Genomic DNA, 22,267 nt, shown 5'->3' with positions numbered 1-22,267 from the left:
CATAATTGTATTAATATACAAATTGCAATATATGTATTTTTATACTCCAGTTTGTTCTGGGCACCCTGAACTCTGACTTAAGACTGGTGCTTGTCATGCAAATTTTATAAATTACAAGAATTTAGAATATTGTATTTATTCGGCCGATCATCGCGATTATGGTGATATTTAAAGACGCTAATCGATAGCTGAAAATGTCATTATCGTCCAACCCTACTGTACTGTACAAAAAAATAAATACATTGGCTGTGTGGTACAGCGGTGTGTTATTCAGACAGTTCTGTGGGAACTCTTTATAATATTGGACATAGCGCCCACGCATTTCCGAAAGATCCCTCAACAAGGCTTCTGTGGGTTAAGTTTGCACAAATAGAGAAAAGACTGCAAAAAAGCTACTAGCTCTTCAGTTATTTGTGGAGAGCATTTCTCGCCCAACAGTTTTAAAAATTACATTAAATTTTCAATGTGGCTACTGCAAGAAAAGTGGTCTGTCCCTGCTATTCAACCAATCACTACAGAGGACCAACTGAGTTCTGGGAATAAGAGAGACAAACCGATAAGGCTCTGCTCCATTACTATTCCTAACATCTTCAGACATGTGGTAATCTTCATGTCCCGGGTCACTTTAATTTACGCTGTCACTGTTGTACAAATTACTGTAGTCTGAATACCTGTCGCTGGTATCAATATCAGTTTCTGTATTGGACTCCATTTCCTTGTCTGTAGAGTACTCAAACTGATGTCACTGAAGCTTTGTAAGCGTTCGAAGCATGCTCCGCAGTTTTCCGGAATTATTGATACATTTCAGGCATTTTCGTTCTGTATTGGTCACCACAAGTTGGTTTTCAAAAAATATATATATTGTCAGTCAAAATGTCGTATTGTATATACGGTGAACCTTACCCTTTAAGTGGTCATGTAATTTGACACTATCCTCAGCATGACTGGCCAACTGGACTCGAATCTCAATTTTGTTCCACAAAACAGCTTGTTTGTGTATTATTATTATTTATTATTATTATTATTATTATTATTATTATTGCTGCTATGTTCTTCAAGCCTTTGAAGGTCAATAGTAACAAAACATTGGAGATTATTAAACTAGATTTGGTACAGCCATTGCTTGATAGATGCTCCTATGATATGACTTAAACTTTGATTCAATAGCTCCATAGAATGTGGATATATTGACTACACGCACCCCATAATTTTAAACTTTTAAGCATGTATTTATTGATGGAATGAGTATGGCTTTTCCCCCAGCCAGTTCTGTTTAACCTCTTGTGTTCTTCCTGTTGCAGCTGATGACCAAGCACCCTGGGAAGAGACTGGGCTGCGGGCCAGAGGGGGAGCGTGACATCAAAGAGCACGCTTTCTTCCGCTATATAGACTGGGAGAAGCTGGAGAACAAGGAAGTCCAGCCACCCTTCAAGCCCAAGGCTGTAAGTGATGTGTGCTCTGTGTGTCTCCTCGTTAATAAACCCGGATTACCAATGATTAGTGTATGCAGCATCGTTACTGGCGGCATGGCTACTAAACGTGGTGTTCACGACCACTGATTGTTTAGTCCTCTTTGCTGTACGCAGTTTCTGATGACGGCTTAATTAACGAATGTATTTTATTTTTTTAATAAAGCCGTGCCCTGGTGGTTGATAGCTATGCTATTGTTTTATCATTCCTAAAGGTTTGTCTCACGTTTGCGGTGCATGTAAGGTTCCTTTTGCAGTTGTTTGTGTTTTGCGCATTGTGAAATGAGAGCCTGCAGGGCCTGCTCCTGAGTGACAGTGTTCTGTATGTGAGTAGAATGTTTCTTCCTGAAGAACCTGCTGCTGAATACGGACAATCATTCATGCATGTTCTTATTCCTGCTGGTAGGTCGTTATTAAACAAACAAAGGAAAGAGTCACACTTCCTCGGCAGCATTGCTGCAAAGTAAAGTAAAAGAAGCAAAAGGTATTGATAGATTAAATTTGTTCTTCTATTGATACTTTTAACTGTATGGTAAGCCGTTGTGATAGAGCCTTAAAAAAACAGAACTAGTTGAATTGATGATTGTTTTGCTGGGTTTATTTTGGTGTGCGATCATTTAGAAAAATACACATTTTTGTGCCTGCGAGTGGTAAAAGCGTGTGATTTTAGTAGATGGACAGTATCTTTTCCCCCAGATAGAGTAATCACTTCAATCTGAGGGACTATCACTGGCAGTCCCTCCTGACTGACACTGCTGCTGATCTCTGTGAGAGCTGTAGAACACCCACCCCCCCACTGCTCGCTCACCGCTGCCTTTCTTTATTAACCTTTATCATATTGACTGCAACAGGACAGTTATGATTTGAGCTGCCATTCTTATACACTGCATTGGATGATTTTCATACCCTAATCATTGCAAACTGGTACATGCCCTCACCAGGAATTTTTTGTTTACCTCTTTTAATAAATATTATGGCAACAACAAATGATTTGCAGCCAGACTAAAGGTGGAGATTGTATGGCCCATTTTTCCTGACTCAGCCTGTTTACCGTCTAAGTATCTTGGTATCTCCGAATAGATAATGGTCTCCTCTTTACAAATATTCTACAAATGTTAATGAGCAAGACAGAATGGTCCCCCAAAATGTTCTCCTTCTCGGAAAGCAGTACAACTTAGGATGGGGAGCTTATCACCAGATAACTTCACTCAGACTATTTTCTCACTAAATATCCCCCAGCAGACTTAATTTGCATTACCAGCTTTGGACAGCGTTTGAGGTGTTTAAAACAGAGCTATGTTAACGTAGAGGTTAAAGGTTAGCATTGATGGTAAAAGCGTGTTTCCAAGCCTCATCTGCTTTTGATAGCCTGCCATTGTCATCTTGATTCTAATTAGTATGGTTTGCAAGTGCCTGTTTTTATTTTCCTTGGAGATTAATTGCAGGTTGCTAGATTGCTATCCCACTGACTGGATAATACAACACTGCTGCCCCAGGGTTTACCCCACTGCCCCACTTCCAGTATCAACTCAGCCAGATGCAACACAAACACCATGTCAATGTGCTGTTTTTAATTCACTGATGATTAGAGTGTGGGCTTGAAGTGAGTAAAATATCATGCGACAGGAGCAGGCTTCCATGGCCAGACTTATTCTGGCTGGACTTTTTTTTTTTTTCTCTTCTCGTGCCCTGCTCCTTGAGCGATGCCCGCACATAATGTAATAATAAAGCACACATTGCTTTGGCCTGAAGCAAAAATTCCCAGTAAGGTTTTCGGCTTTGTGAATATATCGTTTCATTATATGTCTGTGTGCTCATATTCCCTGACCTGTCAGTTTATCAGAGACAAAGCCTTGTGTGGATTCGAACCCCAAAGTAAAAAAGCATTCAATATTGTCTCCAACCTCTCCCAGAAGTTATCAGTAGGAAATGTTCAAATGTTCATATAAAAAATATGAAAAGCTATAGTGCAAAGCAAGTGCAAGGAATAGACCGTGTTTGTGTTTGTGTATATATATATATATATATATATATATTGTGTGATATATATATATATATATATTATATATATAGATATATATATATATATATATATGTTTGCAAAGCTGAACTTCTATGATAAATGTGTTATTTCTAAACTGAAACAAAACTTTTATAACAATTACCTTAAATAACTTAAAATACACAATAATGTATTGCATTAAAATTTGTATTAAAAAAAAATATAAAATTCTAATTCTTTGATTTAATGGCCCAGACACAATGAAGTGTTTTTGGCTTCCGCAGTTTGATTTTCCAGATAACTCCTTTAAAGATCATTGTCTGGGATTTAAAGCCAGGCTGTTAAACAGAAGAGGGTGGTCGTAGCAGATGACCTTCGGCAGAGCCTGATAAAGTGGATTACAACGTTGTATGGAATTGAGAGCTGAGATTAGGAGAGCCCCTTTTAAATAATGAAAGCTGCTGTTTCCTCTGTGGTCTTTATTTTGTATTGCTTGCATCTTTGAGATAAGGAGTAAAAGCGGAAGATCATGCTTGATTTCATCCCCAAAGATGAAAAGTGAGCAAAAGCAAGCTGAGGTTACTGCTGGTTATTGGCACAGCCATACAAAGCTGGAATGGTTCAAGTTGTTTCATTAGCTTTGATAGCTGTTGGAGGTCGGCACGGGTACCCTCAAACCCGGGTTTTAAATTACCCAACGCTACCTGGGTCTCTTTTGACTGTCTGGGTTTTGATTTATTAATTTGAGATTAAGAAAATGTATAAAATATGACAATACAAGACAACATTAAAACAACTTTTAGCATTAAGTCTTTTCTTAGCTGACAGGTTATCAATGTTTTACAGAAAACAACAACACACAGCGAGCAGCAAGTACACCTCAATAATAATAACTGAGGCAACTATTCTTCTCAGGAACTAAATCGGAAACAAAACAACATTACATCAGGGCTCTAAAAATGTGTTTGTGCAAACGTAAATTTTAATTTAGTCGCACGTGTGCCACTTGAAACTCCAGAAGGTTGACTATAAAAAGTAAATGTGATTTTTATTTTTTTTTTTAAATAGCTGACACTACAAAACATAAAAAAAACCACAGATCTAAACTCTCATAGATCCATTGTAACGTACTCTGGGAATGTAGTTTATTGGTGTCCACTGCCCACTGTTAATCACACATTAAAAACCGCCAATTGCACTTACTTATCAGTTTCCAGACAGTTTGAAAACTTGTCAAACCAAGATGAGGAAAAAATAACAAATTATTTTACACAAGCCTACAGATCTGAAGGGACTAAATGTATGTGTACTGTATACTATTTAAATATGTATCATCCACTTAAAAATATTAATGTATGTTATATATATATATATATATATATATATATATATATATATATATATATATATATATATATATATATATATATATATATATATATATATATATATATTATATATGTTAAAACATTAAAAAGAGCAATAATCAGTCATTTAACTGTGAAGTGCTAAGTTAAAGTAGTTTGTTGTTGGTGTTACAACAGTTTATATATATGTATTTTTTCATTCTTTCAGAGAAAAAGGGGGCAAAGTCCTTAGCCCTAGCCCTGTCAGATATGTGTCGTTAATAGCCTCCATTCCCCTAGTTTTTGCGTCATGTGATGCTAATCACGCCTGACAGGCATATCTGTGAGGATACCGAAAAGCTTTTGCTTCAATTTCAAGCTTTGATAGAATCTACAGCACAATGCTTATTGCAAACCATTCCCTGTTTTAAATAAATAAATAAATTGATCAGATCATTAAAATAGACTCCAGCCTATTTAATTGAGAAACATTTGAAGCAGGAACAGGGGAAGGGGAGGGGAACAAAGCATGTAGAACAGCAGCCTGAAGAGCTTTATAAAGCGGATTTGTTTTGACTGTCCAGGAGTCAAGTGATCATTTGAAAGCATTTGGAATTTAAATCATTCCTGTAATATGTTTAAACAGTTGATCTAAAGAGGCAGGTTGAGTGCCAGCACTTGCAGACTGAATAGTATTTAGCAGATTCTGTCAGTTCAGCACCCCGCAGAGAAAGGAAAAGGCTGGAATTTAATAAAATACTTGTTGATGGTATTAAACACTAGCAGCACTGACTGTTGCTGAATTGCAAAACAGTTAAGATTGATTTCTGAAAGGCATTTACATGCATTTTATTCTTGCTGGATCAAAGGAATGGGAAACGTGTGATTCAGCAGGAAACCCAGCTGTTCCAAAGATGTTGTGTTGAAAGTTAGAGCAAAGAGCTTAGCTTTTTTGTTTGTTTTGTTTTTTTGGGGGGGTGAATCATTTTAAAGTGAGCTGATCACTCAGAACATGAAGCATATGGGGTGCATTTTAAGGATTCATATTTTGCATTTTATTTTAAGTGAAATTCTGTTTTGTAAAGAAGGTGTTTTATATTTTGTTTTGTTTTTAATGGGCCACTGATCAGATTAGGGGTACTTATACTGCCTTGTAAAGGCATGCATGATTGCAAAAAAAGCTGTCAGAAAAGAATATATAACTGTAAGTATTGTGATGCAATGAGTACAAAGAGAGGGTTACAATATGTCTTCTCCATCACCAGTCGACCCTTACAACACAGGCATAGAGGTAAGTTTATCCTTCCATTTTTAGCCCTAGCTACTTGTTACAGGGGTTCCATATGGTTTTGTACCATTCCAGTCGTTCTGCAATATTGCCCTTGCGACGGCTTTGGTACACTCAACCATAAGGTAATGGTTACATTTCGTACTTGAAAGGGAACATTATTATCATAACCCTGGTTCCCTGAAATAGAAATGTAACCATTAACCTTCAAGGTCACTGTATCCATGATTGCAGCAGGCTTCAAGAAGAAATTATATTGAGGTCTGTGACCGCGGTGCTTTTATGTCCTCGGTGGCGGGCCTTGACTGCATCACAGGCTTGTCAAGCAGTTTGATATCTCTTATTCAGGTTCCAGGTCTTTCGAAGGTAAACACCCAGATGGTAATGGTTACATTTCTACATCAGGAAACCAAGGTTTTGATAATAACCGAACGATTTCTGACTTGCACAATCGCACGCCCCTGCCCCTGGAGTCTGCTGGGACAGAGAGAGGCTCTCAGCTTAGAAGGGGACAGATTTATTATAATACAGTAGAACTGATGTATGTGAAGACACCCAGGCATATGAGACATACAGTATGCTGGACAGTCAACAACACACATAACAACACTATATGAGCAGTGAAAGACAGCAACCTTGATTTATGATTCGGCTTTATCAAGGTCTTTGCACGCCTCGGGTGAAAGGGAAGCCATTGGTGTTGTAACAGAAAGCACCATTACTGTTTTTGGAATCTTATCTCAATTGCTGAACATCAGAAGATGTTATTAGAAACTGCTACCTAGGCAGGGAGCCTCCAGACTCATTGACTCACTGTGGGAGATGGTTAACTTGGTCCATTTTTCATAACGCTGCACAAAACGAAACCCTCATACTTATCCTCTGAGCATGCAAATTATCCACAATTGCTGATTGTGGATTCTGTTTCATATTCAGGACTGTTCTGTGATTGGGTAGGCTCCTGAACCCACTGGTTACATTTATTTGTATTTTTGTTTTTCTTTGACCCCGTTTCTTTTGTTTCCACCCCACCCACCACATGCTTTCTTTTCTTTTCCCTCCTACAGTGTGGCCGAGAAGCTGAAAACTTCGACCGGTTTTTCACTCGCCATCCTCCAGTGTTAACACCACCTGACCAGGAGGTCATCATGAATCTTGACCAAGCAGAATTTGAGGGCTTTTCCTATGTTAACCCTCAGTTTTACCAACCTTGAAGTCAAGCATTAAGAGAAAAAAAAACAAAGGCATGGACTCGCAAATCAATGTGGAAACAAAGATACTAAAGTAAAAAAATATATATATATATATATATAATTGAAAAAAAAGAATGAAATAATGAAATGCCTTTGTTTTTTGGACCATCTCTCAAACAGTTTTTTTTTTTTTTTTTTTTTTCCCATTGTATTACTTTATCAAAACGCAGAACTGTCAACGAGCAGGGTGACCACATCATTCCAGATAAAATGATAATACAGGAATGTATTATGCGATTATTATAGCTGCACTTGTGTTATCAATGGCATCATTACTTCTTCCTCATAGCACAAAGCATAACCCCCCATTCTCCAAACCGCTATGCTTCCCTTTACAATTAGTATTGCATAGACATTCCTGATTCCCTTTCATCTGCACATGCTAGGCTAAGCATACTGGAGTTATAAACCTAGATCATTCAACAGCACCATTTTTGAGCAACTGAATGACTCGGCCGTTTCCTTTTTGTTGGCCCTCTGTCCTTTACCCAGTTCTGGGATTAAGTCAATGTTTTTTTAATTGTTACGCTAATTGGAGCATCTTTGCAGGACAAAAAGCCGTAAATCAAACACCATAATGCATGAGCTGCTTCTAAAAGAAATGTAGTTATCAGATAGCAAGGATGAAATTTATAATATTACTCTTTTTTTTATTATTAATTAATTAATTTTCAAGCATGTTAAAAAGGCACATTTTTGTTTGGTATTTGTTAGTGGTGCGACTCTGGTATATTTGTGCAGTGGTGCTCAAGTACTGTAGCTTGTATATATGTAGCATTGCTGTGTAACTGTGTTTCCCATTGCCAGCCCTTTAGGATCGTTTCCAGTCTGAAGGTTTGTGTTTTAGCCAGGCTCTGAATATTTATTTGTAACCTGCTTTCATTGGCGCCTAATTTCTCTTGAGAGTTGGCACAGAGCAGTGTGTATTTTAATAAGCTATTTTTTTAGGGACAAGGTTGAAACTAATATCTAGGCTGTTAGTTAATGGTCCTTGAGGGGCCAGGATTTGGAAGCACTGCTGCAAAATGATGAAACGTGAGAGTGCAGATTGCAAGTTCATTGGTTCTAATGTTGCTGGTGTGGACATTTATCTGCTTGTACCAGAAACGAATCGCAAGCTGCCAGTCAAGAGGAGGAAACTCCAGCTGCATTCCCACTGCCACAGTCAACTGCTGGAACAATGCAGGGTGGATCTCTGGTGCAGTGCTTGTCTTCTTCACCAGCTTTGAGTTTAGAATCACTTTGTCTATCACAAATTTCAAAGTTCTCTAGCATTTGAAGATAAGTGGTCATCCTTGAAACGATTTAAATGGAAATATTGAACGATTTTTAGATGATAGATGGCAGCCTGTTTTGCTAAATGATTATTATTTCTAGTTTCTGCCAAAACTGGTGTGTGGTTTAGAATAGGGCTTTAATGTTTTTTTTCTTTCTTTCTTTTTTTGTGTAAAACGTCTCAGAATTTATATGCAGTTAAAAAAAAAAAAAAAAAGTCAAATTTATGTTCAGTGGATCTCTGGTATACAAAGCGGTCATGTTTTATGTGTGAACCTTACAGTATTGTAAAAATTTGAAATTTTAAAAAAAAATTGTTTATAGATCATTTTATGTCTTTTTTTCTAAACTCTGATGAAGCGGACTGGTTTTAGCATTGCAAAAAAACAAACACTGAGTGCATGAAAAACTAACAGATGTGATTTTAATATATGAGAAATAGCACTTCAATGATATTAGGCTTCTGTGTTTGCTTAACTAAACTGCTGTTAATGTGCCAAAGTATTTTCCAGAAAATAAAATAATATGAAATAAAATTAAACCGATTATTCTCTTGAACAGCGATGTTATATTTTGCCAATGTCGTGATGTGTTTTGTTTTGTTCGTCTTTTTAAAACAGGATAAAAATGGTAACAAGAAAAGTGATTAGACATATAGCTGTAGGTATTTCATGATTTAAACATAATATTTATTAAAGCAGAAAAAAACAGCATTATCACATTCAAAATCGATCATTTTCTTTAGTGTTATTAACAACAAACGTTCCTAAATATATAAATGCTTTCCTGAAAAACTGAATGCGAAATTGTACAACATTTAGTTTTTTATGTTGACCTTTTTAAAGACATTCTACAGTATTTTCAGTATCAGTGAATTATTAAACAAAATAAAAACAGCAGTAACAGGCATGTGAAATGTACGCTTCTTGTACTGGACAGAGCGATCTTCAGCAGAAATATTTTTTTCATTGAAGACGTTTTAAAGAAACAGTGCAGCTCTGTGCAGTGTGTTCAATCTTTTACCGGAAGCAAACTAAACCGGCTGCCAGGTTCCTAAATTCAGTGTGCATTAACAAGTAGTATGTCAACAAAGAAGTGTTTGTTGTATTTATTTGTTGGTGATAACAATGGGGTATATTTACAGTATTCTTTCAGGAGCTGAAGTTTTCACAGTGAACTACATACTGTATTACACAACTAAAGGTAAACTTCATGGAAAACGTGAAATCATTGATAGCTGAAACAAATACAGCCTTACCCATTAGTGTACAAATAATACATACAATTTTTACAATCCACATTCAAAAGACATGCTCACATGCAATACATTCTTTGTGTTCTAGTTATATACATCCATACATACATACAGTAAAAAGAATACTTGGGCAATGCAGGATTAAATACCATATTCTGCCTTTCTGTAACAGCAGTACCATTTTTTCTCTCCAGTTGTTATGTAGTTGAAGTTTTTTTTTTTTTTTAATTTACAAGTAACAGAGTAATTAAACGGATATAAAAACCGATAAAGGTACTGTTGAGTTTAATTGTGTCATTTAAGCTTGTCAAAGTCCACTGCTCTGAGTGGGTGGAACATGGAGTTAAAACTAATGAAAGTTTCTGGTGGTGATGATGAGATAATACTGTAAGTTGTCACATTGTTATCTGGAAAGCTCATGTTTTCTGTAGGGCACATAGTAATTGATAATATTTGTTCAGCAGATTTGAACCTGAAATGTGTAAAGTTAACATTATAACATTTAAAAACCCTATATACTACCTATTATTATTATTATTATTATTATTATTATTATTATTATTATTATTATTATTATTATTAGTTCCTCATTAGATACCACTTTCTGGTTTGGCATTTCCTTGTTTCTTTCACTTAGCACGTGAATGCTAATTAATTCTGAATGTCACAGCCTAAAATTAAAATCAGCCGGTTATCATAAGTGTCTGAGGCTTATCAGCTGAAAACAGCCGTCTGACACTGCTATTCTGCAGTTCTTAACAGAGAATTGGCTCCTACATACAACTGAGCTTTAATGTCCGTTTTCCTGAAAAGCCAGTGCACACATTGAGGAAGAAATTAAAGAATCAAGGTTATAATGAAACTATAGTAAGGTTAGCTTAGACGATTCAGCAGAAAGTGTTCTTTTTTTTTTTTTTTAAACCGTCTTCGATGGTACAAAAATTAAATAGTCCCTTATGGTGCAATAATTGCAAGCAGCTAATAAATATAAGCTGGGGGGGAATCAGATATTGTGGTAAAAATCTCTTGCTTTTGAATGGGTTATTTGTGTGTGTGTGTGTGTGTGTGTGTGTGTGTGTGTGTGTGTGTGTGTGTGTGTGTACCGCCCCTCAAGGCACTGTGCAGCAGTAGTCTACAATCTATCTGCTGCTCAGCAGGATGCAGGGCTGGGGAATGGCTGATGGGATGGGAGGCAGGGTATTCTGTCATCCCACCCATTGTTCTCCCTGGCTCAAAGAAGTGGCACACAGAGCAGGTATGTTTTAAATCTTTTGACTTGCATGTTTTTACATCCAAGAGCATGGGAGATAAGAGTGTGTGTTAATCTTTGACAAGCCTAGACTTTGACAAGCTTCTAAAATGATTGTAACTTCACAATGATCTGGAGAACAGTGAAAATGTTAGCTCAGCTAACAAAACATTGGGGAAAACAACTTCAAAAAAACATTTCTAAAAGCTATGCTCTCTATAATCCCCTTTCCCACTGTGTTGTGTTCTTGCTATCTAATAAAACAGCTGCCCTCATCTACGCAAAGTCAATCTTAGTGCAGAAACTGTACATGGATTATAATGTGTATATAGTTGTAATCATGTAGAAGATTTCTTTTTTTTTTTAAATAGATTCGTGTCCGTGAGGTTGTGGAATTATCTCTAAGGGCCACAAATTCAGTTCATATATTTGAGATGTAAATTGTAGATCTTTTGTTAAATTAAATCAGTTTTAGGCATGAAATGCAAACTAGGACATACAACCTAGCATCTTTTATGAAATTTGAAATGCGCAATTGTATTTAAGCTCACCTCACCACTACCACCCCTGTGTTGACTCGGGTACGGTGAAGACGAACACACGCTGTCCTCCGACAGCCAACTGCTTCTTTTCACTCTGCAGGCCAGCCATGCAGCCAGCCCAGGGCTACAGCAGCAGAGGACAACGCAGCTCTGGGCAGCTTGCACATATTTCTGCTAAAGATTGCTCTGTCCAGTAAAAGAAAGGGGCATTTCACATGTCTGTTGTTTTATTTGTATTTCTTTTGCTTGATAATATACTAATGGTGAAAATAGAATGTCTTTAAAAGGTGAACATAAAAAATGTAATATTACACAATTTAGCATTTACTCTTTTTCAGGTGAGCATTTAAATATTTAGGGATGTTTGTGGTATAATAACTTTGGAGAATTATCATATTTTGAACATGACAACACTATAAAATAAAATAAAAATGACTTAAAAAAAAAAAAAAAAAAAAAAAAAAAAAAAAAGATATAACCAAACAGGCTTATTTTGTATTGTTTTGGTGTCCAAGGGTATACGGTATCCACTTGAGATGAATGTAGCCATCTAATTTACAAAGCTTTCCCCAGGGACACTGTTAATCCAGTCGTGTATCATATACAGTATGTACTGTGCAATTCATTCACTGGTCTGCATAACTTCATACATGTACTGTACTGTGCAGTACATCTACACAACACTCCTAGACGCTTTCTTCTGGGTAGTGTATGTGGGCAACCCACATTTTTTAAATTAGATAAAGCCAAAGGAAATAAAATGAGGAACACTATACTACATAAAGCCGTATCCTTTTATTGTAAATATTAAATCTGCAAATCCAGTATTGGGGGGGGGGGGGAACTACCCAAAGACCAGCTTTTTAAATCATGCAAGTACGAATGTTGTACTTAATCCATATTGCAAGTGCTGTATGATGAAAAGGAAATGCAGCACTTATAATTATCAAGCAACTCTGACATGAATAAATTATATAGAACCCTTAAATGTGAATTAAATCTGTTGTCTGTTTTGCATATATAGATGTGCCATCTGCCGGTTTTGTGTTCAAGTAGTTGGTAGGTGAGAGATATTGACATTGTGTTCTTGTTCCCGATAAGAAAAACAAACCGTGAAGACCAATTTAGAATTCAGTACAAGACTCTTGCCCAATTAGTGTCTGTCTACATGGCTGTCTCTCTGTCTGTCTTACATGTACTTCTGTGCAATTTTAGTTTTCTTTTCTTCTAAAGCGGACATCTCGTATTCAGATAAACTGATGAGAACAATGGGAAAGTTTCAGCACCATGGAAATTTCTGTCAATTATCAGGCACTGTCAGCAAGCCTTTTCTTTTCATTGTTCATGTTTACTTCCAAAGCTGACAGGGCCGCCACACAGTTGACATGAAGCTGTGAACAGATGCATGAAATTCTAGTTTCTAAATTGTAGCTAAAATTTACTTCAACAGATGGTTTTAAAGTCATTTTGGTTGTCCGTTGTGCATAACCCCTTCCCTCCACTTACCAGCACGTGCTCATGATTACAGATGTTCTTGTGAATCACCCATGGGGATCCCCTTCAGGTTTGTCATATAAACTCAGCAAAACATCACTACAATTACTCTTGGGTTGGCTCACAGGCACCTTATCTATCAGTTCCTACAAGCCTGGCGCTGCCCCTTTCCCCCCTATGGTACTGCAAAACCACTTCACACTGCACTGATATTATAGGAATAAGCATTAACTCCAAATTAAACTTGGCAAATAGAGTCACCAAATGATGGCCAACAAGATTATTTGGCTACCGCTGTTTGTTGGCAGTACTGTGCACACCCTTTAACAGCGGGGTTGCCCTACTGCTGTGGTTCTTAATGTAACGTACTGTACTCAGGGCGGCACTCAATCCATTACAGTAGCAATCAAATGGGTTGAATTACAAAAGCATTGCCATTACTTACCTATGCTAATACAATAGAACAGTCAAAAAAGTGGTGACTGGTGGTCTGTTATGACCGCAGAAATTCACGTTGATTGAGAAACAGTGCCTTAGTGTTACATTTCTTCAAAAATGTGAGCACGTCAACCTACGGAGGGCCCTGCACACTTTGACAACTCCTACAGGACTTTTCAAGTAGCAGAGGATTAGAACATCATCATCATCATCATCATCATCAGGGATCATCAATGGTGGAGTACAGTTGAACGGCCTGACACATCACGCTTTCTCACAGCAGATAAATTAGCAGCTCCTTTTATACCATGATGTGGACATGTTGGGCTCATCCTCTGTGCCATGCGCATCATCTTATTGTATCCTGCAAGATGTACATTCACATGGTCTTTAAATTTTATTATAAGCAATGCTAAAGTGACAGACAGACATACAGACAAATAGACATTCATTGTGCAGATACTGCTCCAACTGCATTTTGGAAACGACATACAGACAAATAGGCATTGGTTGTGCAGATTCTGCTCCAACTGCATTTTGGAAACGCCCGATAAATAGAAGAGCCTGCGATAATTAGGTACAGGAAGTTTTAGTAATTGCTTTGTTACCCTTAAGTTCTTGTAAAGTGTAATTGGTGAGTACCTCAAATTGATTCATTGCTATATACACTGGCATTGTAATGTACAAAATGTCAGATCAGTCCAACAAGGCATTCAGAAGTTGTGGTTATAAGCTTTCGTAGAAATAATCAAACAAAAAAGCTCCAATTACTAAAGATGTAAACGTCAAGTTGCATATTTGAAAATGTAATAAACAGCATTTCTTACTTAGACAGAAAGAGTGTCAGGTATAACTGAAGTACGGAATGTGAAGATTAATCATTCACTTCATTTCAGAAAAATCTAACTACTGTAGGGCCAGAAAGTGCTACACTGTCAATGCTGTGATTGACTACTGCACAAATCACTATGAACAAAACAAACTAATTCACCCAGAAAATTGTATATTTGAACATTTTAGATAACCCGATTTGTTGCTCATCAGTTGAAGTCACATACATGTGCTGAATTGTGATATTAAGAATAAATACATTTAAGAGCCAAACTCAGCACATCATACCCCCTTCAGATGGGTTTCCTTGTTTTCTGAGCTAAAATCATTTGCGCATGCCAGGGCAAGTACAGTACATGGTGTAACGCTTTTAAACACATACCACAAATATAACACCACACCGTTACAGTTGCTTCAGCTTGCTTCATGCCAGATGGGGGGATGGGGGGTATGGGGGCTTAAAGCTGGACACCATAATATTACAAATAGTCATTAAAAAAAAAAAACAGGGTAACACTTCCATTTTAATGATCTATTTTCTTCTTCCCGAAACAGAAAAATAAGAGGGACGCAGAAAACTTTGACAAGGAGTTTACCAAGCAACCCCTAGACCTCACTCCCACCGACAAACTTTTCATCATGAACTTGGACCAAGATGAGTTTGCTGGATTTTCCTACATGAACCCTGAATTTGTTATCGAGGTCTAATGGCATTACTAGCATTTCAATTTAAAGGTGCAGTACTCCCTCTTTGAAGGTGGGAGGGATGTTTCATTGGCATGTGTATACCAGGTTGCTGTAAAGTCACCTAGCCATTTTGGTGTGGAAAGGACACTGCCGAGCGGTTTCAAAGCTGGTTGTTATGCCATTTTTATATTCAATACGACCAACTTTTGTTTTCCAGCATTTGGATAACATTAAAGCCAGCTGAACACTGTTTCCACTTGGACACAAAATACATTTTGAGGACTGAAGTGTGTTCAGCGGTAACTTGTTTTTTCCCCGCAGAAGGAATGCAAAATGGCCATGTCCCTTTACAGCCACCATGTGTGTACAGTAACTGCATGTGTGAAATATCTTTCCATTGTGCAGACCAGATCTTCTTGTGTCTGGGGATATAGAAACATAATAAGGCATATTAGGCTTTATAATAAGTGTCTGATTGAGATAAATTACTGTCATGTTGTAAGATGAGAAAGTATGGGATGTATCCTCAGCTGAAGTACATGCAAGTAAAATGGTCGGTATCTAATTGTGTTTTAATGTGGGAAACTTTTTCCAGTGCTATTTATGAACAAGAACCTGACATTCTGTACTTAAATGTCTATTCCTATGTGTTTGTCCTGAAGTCTTCAAAGATGGACATTGACACTGACATAATTAAACACATGAGCATCTCCAGCCAGACATTAACTAATATCCTCAATATGTTTTTATTGAAGCATTATTAGAGGTGGGAATAAAAGAAAATACATAAAAACATGCTGTATATTCTTAAAGTGAACTTTTATGCATGCCTGTTTAGTTGATTATGATGTCTAATTTTAGTAAGTTCAAAGGTCACTGTTTACTGAATAGAGTAACTTGCGTACTGTTTATAAAAATCAAAGATATCTATAAGTCTTCCAGGATATTGAGTAAAAAGAGTTATCTAATATATATAATATATTGTAAGTTTACAGTTTTGGATTACACCACACAATTATATCACTATTATAAAGTGAATTAAGCAGCTGCTTCAAAAGTATAATGAAAGATGAGATTATATAATGTTATTTATTTATTAATTTATTTATGTATGTATGTATAACCAGGAGAAGGTGGGGGCTGGAAATATAACACAAACTGACTGCAGCAAATATAATTGGTAATGCTAGTATAATTCATGATAAAGCAATAAAGTGTATCTACAGTAAACATAAGAGCTTAAAGTTGTTTGTGCGTATTTCAAATCAAGCACATTCATCATATCCCAATTTAATATGAAGATTCATTGTCCACTTGAGTCGGTTAGTAAAGGACAATAGGCACTAAACAACATATCAGATGTTAATCTGTGTTTTGCTGGGTAGACTTCTTATATAACATGTAAGAACAACATACTGGAGTGCCATGGTCCTGGAAATCAGACATGTAACACGGCAGGCAAGCCTTTTATTGCATTTCTGTCAGAAAAATTAGTAAAATGTCAGGGAAGGTCCTAATTTAATGATTTAACGAACGGGGTACGTATGTATATTACTTTATTAGATGGCTCTATGTTATGGGTTCTTACTTTTTTTCATACCACCTGTATACGATACTGAAAGTTTGCTAGTCTGTCCATCAAATGAAATGGGGTAAACAGATCAAAATGACATACATTGTGTAAAGATATAGTGACACTGCTCTATTTCAGTATGGGCTTGTCCCATCTCTCCAGTGGTTTACTTTGACTATAGTGATGACAGAGCCACATTTCTGCACTAATCATCTTAGCATGTATTCATAAAGCTTTTTCTTGATTGCTGTACAAGAAGCCAACTATTTTTATAGCAACTTTTTAAAAATTCATTCAGACAGATTTAGCGCTTACACTTTGTCAATATGAGCCACAGTGAATCCCAACTAAAGCTACTGTAGTATTTAAAGAATGTTTCTTGAATGGAGTAATATTTGTTTTGTAATATGTGACAAGGTAGCATATTATGTTATTAATGTTTTATCACACTTATAAATTCCTTCGATATATTTAGTCTGTTTTTATTCCCAGTACATGTACCACACACACACACGCACAAACACAGTTCTGAGAGTAAAAACATTTGCTCAGTCATAATAACATTTAAAAAGTTATAGCAGTATCTTAATTTAATTTTGAGATATCTACAAATAAAATAAAATAAAGATACCTCAAATTCATTTACAGATATCTTTAAATAATGTTTTACTAGCATGGTACATCAAACTGTAAAAATAACTTCCTATTCATTTAGAGATGTTTCAAAATAACTTCCTGTTGATTTAGAAATATCCTGAAGTGAAGAAGACATTTTAAGATACTGTACAGTAACTCAAATTGACTTCCTGTGAAAATGCTCTATGTTTTGTCCATTTAGAGATATCTCTAAATGAACAGAAAACAGTTTGTGATATTTTAAAATTATTTAAAGGTATCTAAAAATGCATTTTGGATATCTCATTTAAAGATATCTCTAAATGTACTTGAGATATCTTTGAATATTTGAAGATATTTATAAATTAATTTGAGATACCTCTAAATGATAGTTTGGCTCACCACACAAGTTACACTCTAGCACAAATGCCCGCTGTATTTCAAAATCTAATACTTAACTCCTTTAAAATCATAAATGTTGCGGGTACAGTGTCACAGAAAACCTATACCACGTGCAAAGCAGTCCTCTACAGTAAGTGAAACTTCTGTGGATAATTGGCTATGCCACTTCTTTGTTGACTGTCCCAGGGAATGATGTACTGATGGAACCGGAGACAGCTTATGGATTAAATATGAGGAAATCCTTTGAGTTTACTGTGCACTTGAAACAGAGAATCAAAACTGTGTGTTTACTTTAAAAGCTTTCTAAATCTGCCTGTCTATTCTACAAAATCTTCATCAAATAGATTAAGCATGCTCATTAATACCTTGGTAAATGTGGAGTGTTGTACCTGAAGTTAATTGTGACACACTAGTGCCAACCACCACCTCATTTGCAGTGCATCTTGGAATGTATGTGTTAAGTGATCAGCTTTTGATCGGATCACATTTTAGTCCCCCCAGGCAATTTTTTTTTTCCCCCAGAAAACCCTCACAAATTCCTTGGCCTGGAGTGCTGGCCTACACTGGTGCTACTGGCCCTGGGGGATTCACAGTAATCAAAACCAACAGATGATCACAGAGTCTCCTAACAATATCCACGCCAGAGTGCCGGAGGAATCGATGCAGACAATACTGAAGCCCTGTGAAGTTTGACAAAGCCTTTCGTACTTTGTCTGCTTGCTCTCAACCCAGAACTGCATACACAGTTCATTATTTAGAGCAGCATGCTGAATTATTAGACATGCCTCTATGTTATACTGCTGTACACCAAAGTAAAAGCATAGCAAAGCATTGTAAAAAATAGCGGGTATTCTAAATCGGGAAGGTATAGTAAAGCTCAGTAAAAAAGCTAGTTTAAATCCTTTTGAATTCTCAGATGTAGGTGATGTGCTTGCCTTCTCTCCATTAACTGTCTAAAAAATGTAATCCTGACCTCTACACCCCATGCCATTCAGTCCTGTCTCTCAAGCAGTGTCATCCATATTGGGGGGTGGAGAACTACTATGATATTAACCCATGCCTCCAGAGACAAAGGCATGAGGGGTGAGTGAATTGCAACACCAAGTCCCCTTACAGATTCTCTTCTCTGCTATGTGCATGCTTTGACAAACAGGTGGGTCGGCTTGCTCATGTGTTTGCTATGAATCGTGGTTAAAGGGCACACTGTGACATTTTTTAATAACTTGGATTCTAATCCTTTTTCTCTGTTTTTTTTTCTTTAATTGTGACATATACCGAGCCCATCCCTGACTTTGGAAGTATAATCATTTAAAAAGCAATCTTGTTTTTAATGAAAACAAGCATGGAGCACTGGAGCTAAGCAAATACAACCGTTTGAATTATTACACACAATTCTGAATTAGCAACCACGGGCTGCCAAACTTAGGAAGTTGGACAATACTGTTCCAGCAATTAAACTGATGCATGCAACTTTCTGAAGTTTGAAATATAGAATACCTGTGCACTGAGATTTTAAATAGAAACACAATGTGTATTTCAACTGTAATTTAATATCTGAACTGTGCAATGCTAAAATCCATTCTTATTAAAAAATGAAAGCCAACAATAAAAATGGTTTCTACTGGAAGCAGCTCTACGATGTTCTTTCCCATCCTCACATCCTGCTCGGTGCTGTCAAATATGTAGCTTGGCAAGCAGTTACCCAGAAACCACAGGGTGTATTGCACAGTTCCAAAACAGCATATTACAAATATAAGGTTAAAAAAGCAGGCAAATATTCATCTGGCTTGTATAGAAACATGAGGGATTTATACACGTTATACACAATTGGTAGATCCTGTATATTGCAGAAACTAGGAACACTAAAATTAAGCAAATGTGTTTTTGTTTTTTAAATTTTGTCATTGCCAATTATTTTTGGGATCCCATTTTGGGATGGCCAATTTTATTTAGGCTCAGCTCACTGCTACTACCTCTGCGCTTACTAGAGAGCGGTGAAGATGAACACATGATGAGCTGAGGACACCCTGGCTGACCTAGAACCTCCCCCCCACTGGCAATGCTCAGCCAATTGAGTGCTCCCTCCTGGGAATAGTCCAGACTCGAACCGGTGACGTCCAGGCTATAGGGCACACCCTGCACTCATAGGTTAATCTCCTTGTAATAAAATAGTAGTTACATGGCTGCTTGTTTAATTTAGGCTTAATAACTAAATTACAAAAACTGGTTGCAGTTGCCAGCGCATTTTATTATTACACTGTTTTTACTGATGTGGTTGTATATTTCCAATGCAATTACTATGTAATGTGCAATTACAGTATAATTACACTGCCGCTAGAGACTGACGCAAACTGGCTGTTTTAATGAGCAAAGAGACAGGCGCTAAGATCCCTTGGGACTGTAATAGAATAATTAATTATTTTTAAAAAAATTCAAACTGATTTGAGTTATTGTGAGGGCTGGGGCTGTGGGTGCCCTTAGCGGGTTAGTGTCTGTTAATTACTAAGAGCTTATTAGGACCTAATTGTTATATATTGTGGTTTTCACAGTGGAGTTTCCAATAACACAGACTAAAGAGACATTCTTTTGCTTTGAAATGCTTGAGTTTAACTTCTAATAAGTTACCAAACAAGGATTTGCAGCACCAGAGATTTTAATTGCCTTTTAATTTCTAATATCATGGTTGACTTTACATCAGTATTAGGGTATCATATATAACATTCTGTACACAGGATTTAGTTAAAGGGTTGGTTAACTAAACAAGCACGCTTTAACTATAAGCATGCACAAAGACACATCCAAAGTTATGAATAGTACCTTGCTGTTCAAGACTCTTTTTTCCAGTTTCTTTTTTAGCACAGAGTGCAAAACATCATAAATAACAGTGAACAGTTGAAAACAGCACTTTGTTAGTAAGCAAATGCTCCATGAAGCAATATAGCACAATAAGAGTGTGGATATTCACACTGATGAAAAACAAAAGGCTTGTTTCAAATCAGGGAAAGGAAAATAATAAGTAAAAAGAATATTTTTCCATAGCTAGCAGATATACAGCAGTCGGCCTGTCTTTGATTCTGATCATCCTAAAGGCTATAATAGCTTGAGGTGGGTAGCCTTCATTAAATTGTAATAAGTAGTACTGTAGCTATGTAACATGGGGGTAATTACATATGCTGCTACATTATAACTACACAGCATGTGAATGCAAGTAAAGTGCAGTTGCAAAACCTGTTATCAGCTTCTGAAAATAGGCCTCCTGACTCAGGACCCTCACCCAATTTCATTCTTTCCTTTGTAATGTACACACTTTGCTTTGGAAATGAAGGTTAGGCATGCAGTAAGTGTTCAGTTTGATAAAGAAACCCTGACATGTAACAGCAGTGTTTGTGCAAATTCATTTATCCCCCGGCCTTAGGAATACAGTTTCTGTGTTGTTTTGTGCCAGTGCTACATCGCCCTAACTCCATTTTGCCATCTGACATGCTCTGCTTGGTCTCTGGAAGCACGTTGTCCATTTAATTCTCTTGCTTTTCATTTGAGGCTCTAAGATAAATGATAAGCAATGTATTTCCGGCACCCTAAACACAATGGCAGTATACTGGGATTTAGACTAATCAGAGGTTAGGGCGATCACATATTTGTCTTCATCTGATAGCTATTTGAGGTTTCATACAGTCAACCCTACAGAATGCTAAAACACACTCAACCGCTCCAAACTCATCCCAGTAAGTGTGCTGAGAACTTAGGAAGCGCAAGACTGAGCAAATGATGGTGTTTGGACTCGGTTCAGCTATCAGCTTCGGACCCTACTGAACTTTGCGTCTGAGGCAGGATAGAGGGAAGAGCCTAGTAAGAATGCAGTGCAAAGGAAAGTGAAGTTAGCATGCTATTCACACTGAATAATAAGGAGAAAAAATGTATCTTATCAAAAAACGGCAGCATTTTTATTTATTTTTTGGATGGTAATATAGCCGCTCTTGTTACCTGTGCAAGGGCAAAAGTGCTATGCTTCCCTTCCTCCAAAGGAATTTCTATGCTAATAAGACTCTCAATAAGATAAGGCAGCCAGTGATGTGTTTGTATTCTGATGCAGGATTTGTGCATGGGAGGGTTACCAGAATTTAAAGAGACTTTTGGTTTGCTGCTTTCTTTCTCCTCAGTCTCTGTTGCAATGTATTCAGGACCAGTCCTCAGTCAATTATGAAAGAATGATATTGTATCATGATGTATCTCTGGGATTTAACTTTAGTAGTAACTGTACAACACAGTCTCCCATTGTGTGTCCAACAATAAAATGTATTCAAGAAGTTATATAATTTTACCACAGTTCCTTGGAGTATTGAGAGTGTTAATAAAGATGTGTACATTTTGACAGTGCTAATGCTTTAAGACAATGGACACACATTTATATGAATAACAGCTATTCCAATGTGATTCATATGTATTTTTGGCTATTATGATAATTACATATGCAAGATTACTGCTGGTGCAAATATATATTTTAAGTGCTGCTATTAAAATAGTTCTAGAAAATGGTAATACTGAATT

The 22,267-nt window shown here is 36.8% G+C and overlaps 1 protein-coding gene across 2 annotated transcripts in view; it reads left to right on the top strand.

The window, feature by feature from the left end:
- LOC121300719 (protein kinase C beta type) overlaps positions 1-17,188 on the top strand; it is a 107,100-nt gene extending 89,912 nt beyond the window's left edge. The window contains exons 16-17 of one of the 2 annotated variants that reach the window (XM_041229445.1): positions 1,302-1,442; positions 14,998-17,188. In XM_041229445.1, coding sequence (XP_041085379.1) covers positions 1,302-1,442; positions 14,998-15,150 — 294 coding nt within the window. In that variant the 3' untranslated portion in view covers positions 15,151-17,188. Of the gene's footprint in view, positions 1-1,301; positions 1,443-7,172; positions 9,192-14,997 lie in introns of those variants that run through there. The other variant, XM_041229446.1, reaches the window with a different exon arrangement.
- The last annotated feature ends 5,079 nt before the right edge of the window (positions 17,189-22,267 follow it).

Source organism: Polyodon spathula, chromosome 26 (assembly GCF_017654505.1).
Source record: "Polyodon spathula isolate WHYD16114869_AA chromosome 26, ASM1765450v1, whole genome shotgun sequence".
NCBI classification, from domain to species: Eukaryota; Metazoa; Chordata; class Actinopteri; order Acipenseriformes; family Polyodontidae; genus Polyodon; species Polyodon spathula.
Note: the sequence above shows the minus strand (reverse complement) of the source record. Positions and strands in the feature narration are given on the sequence as shown.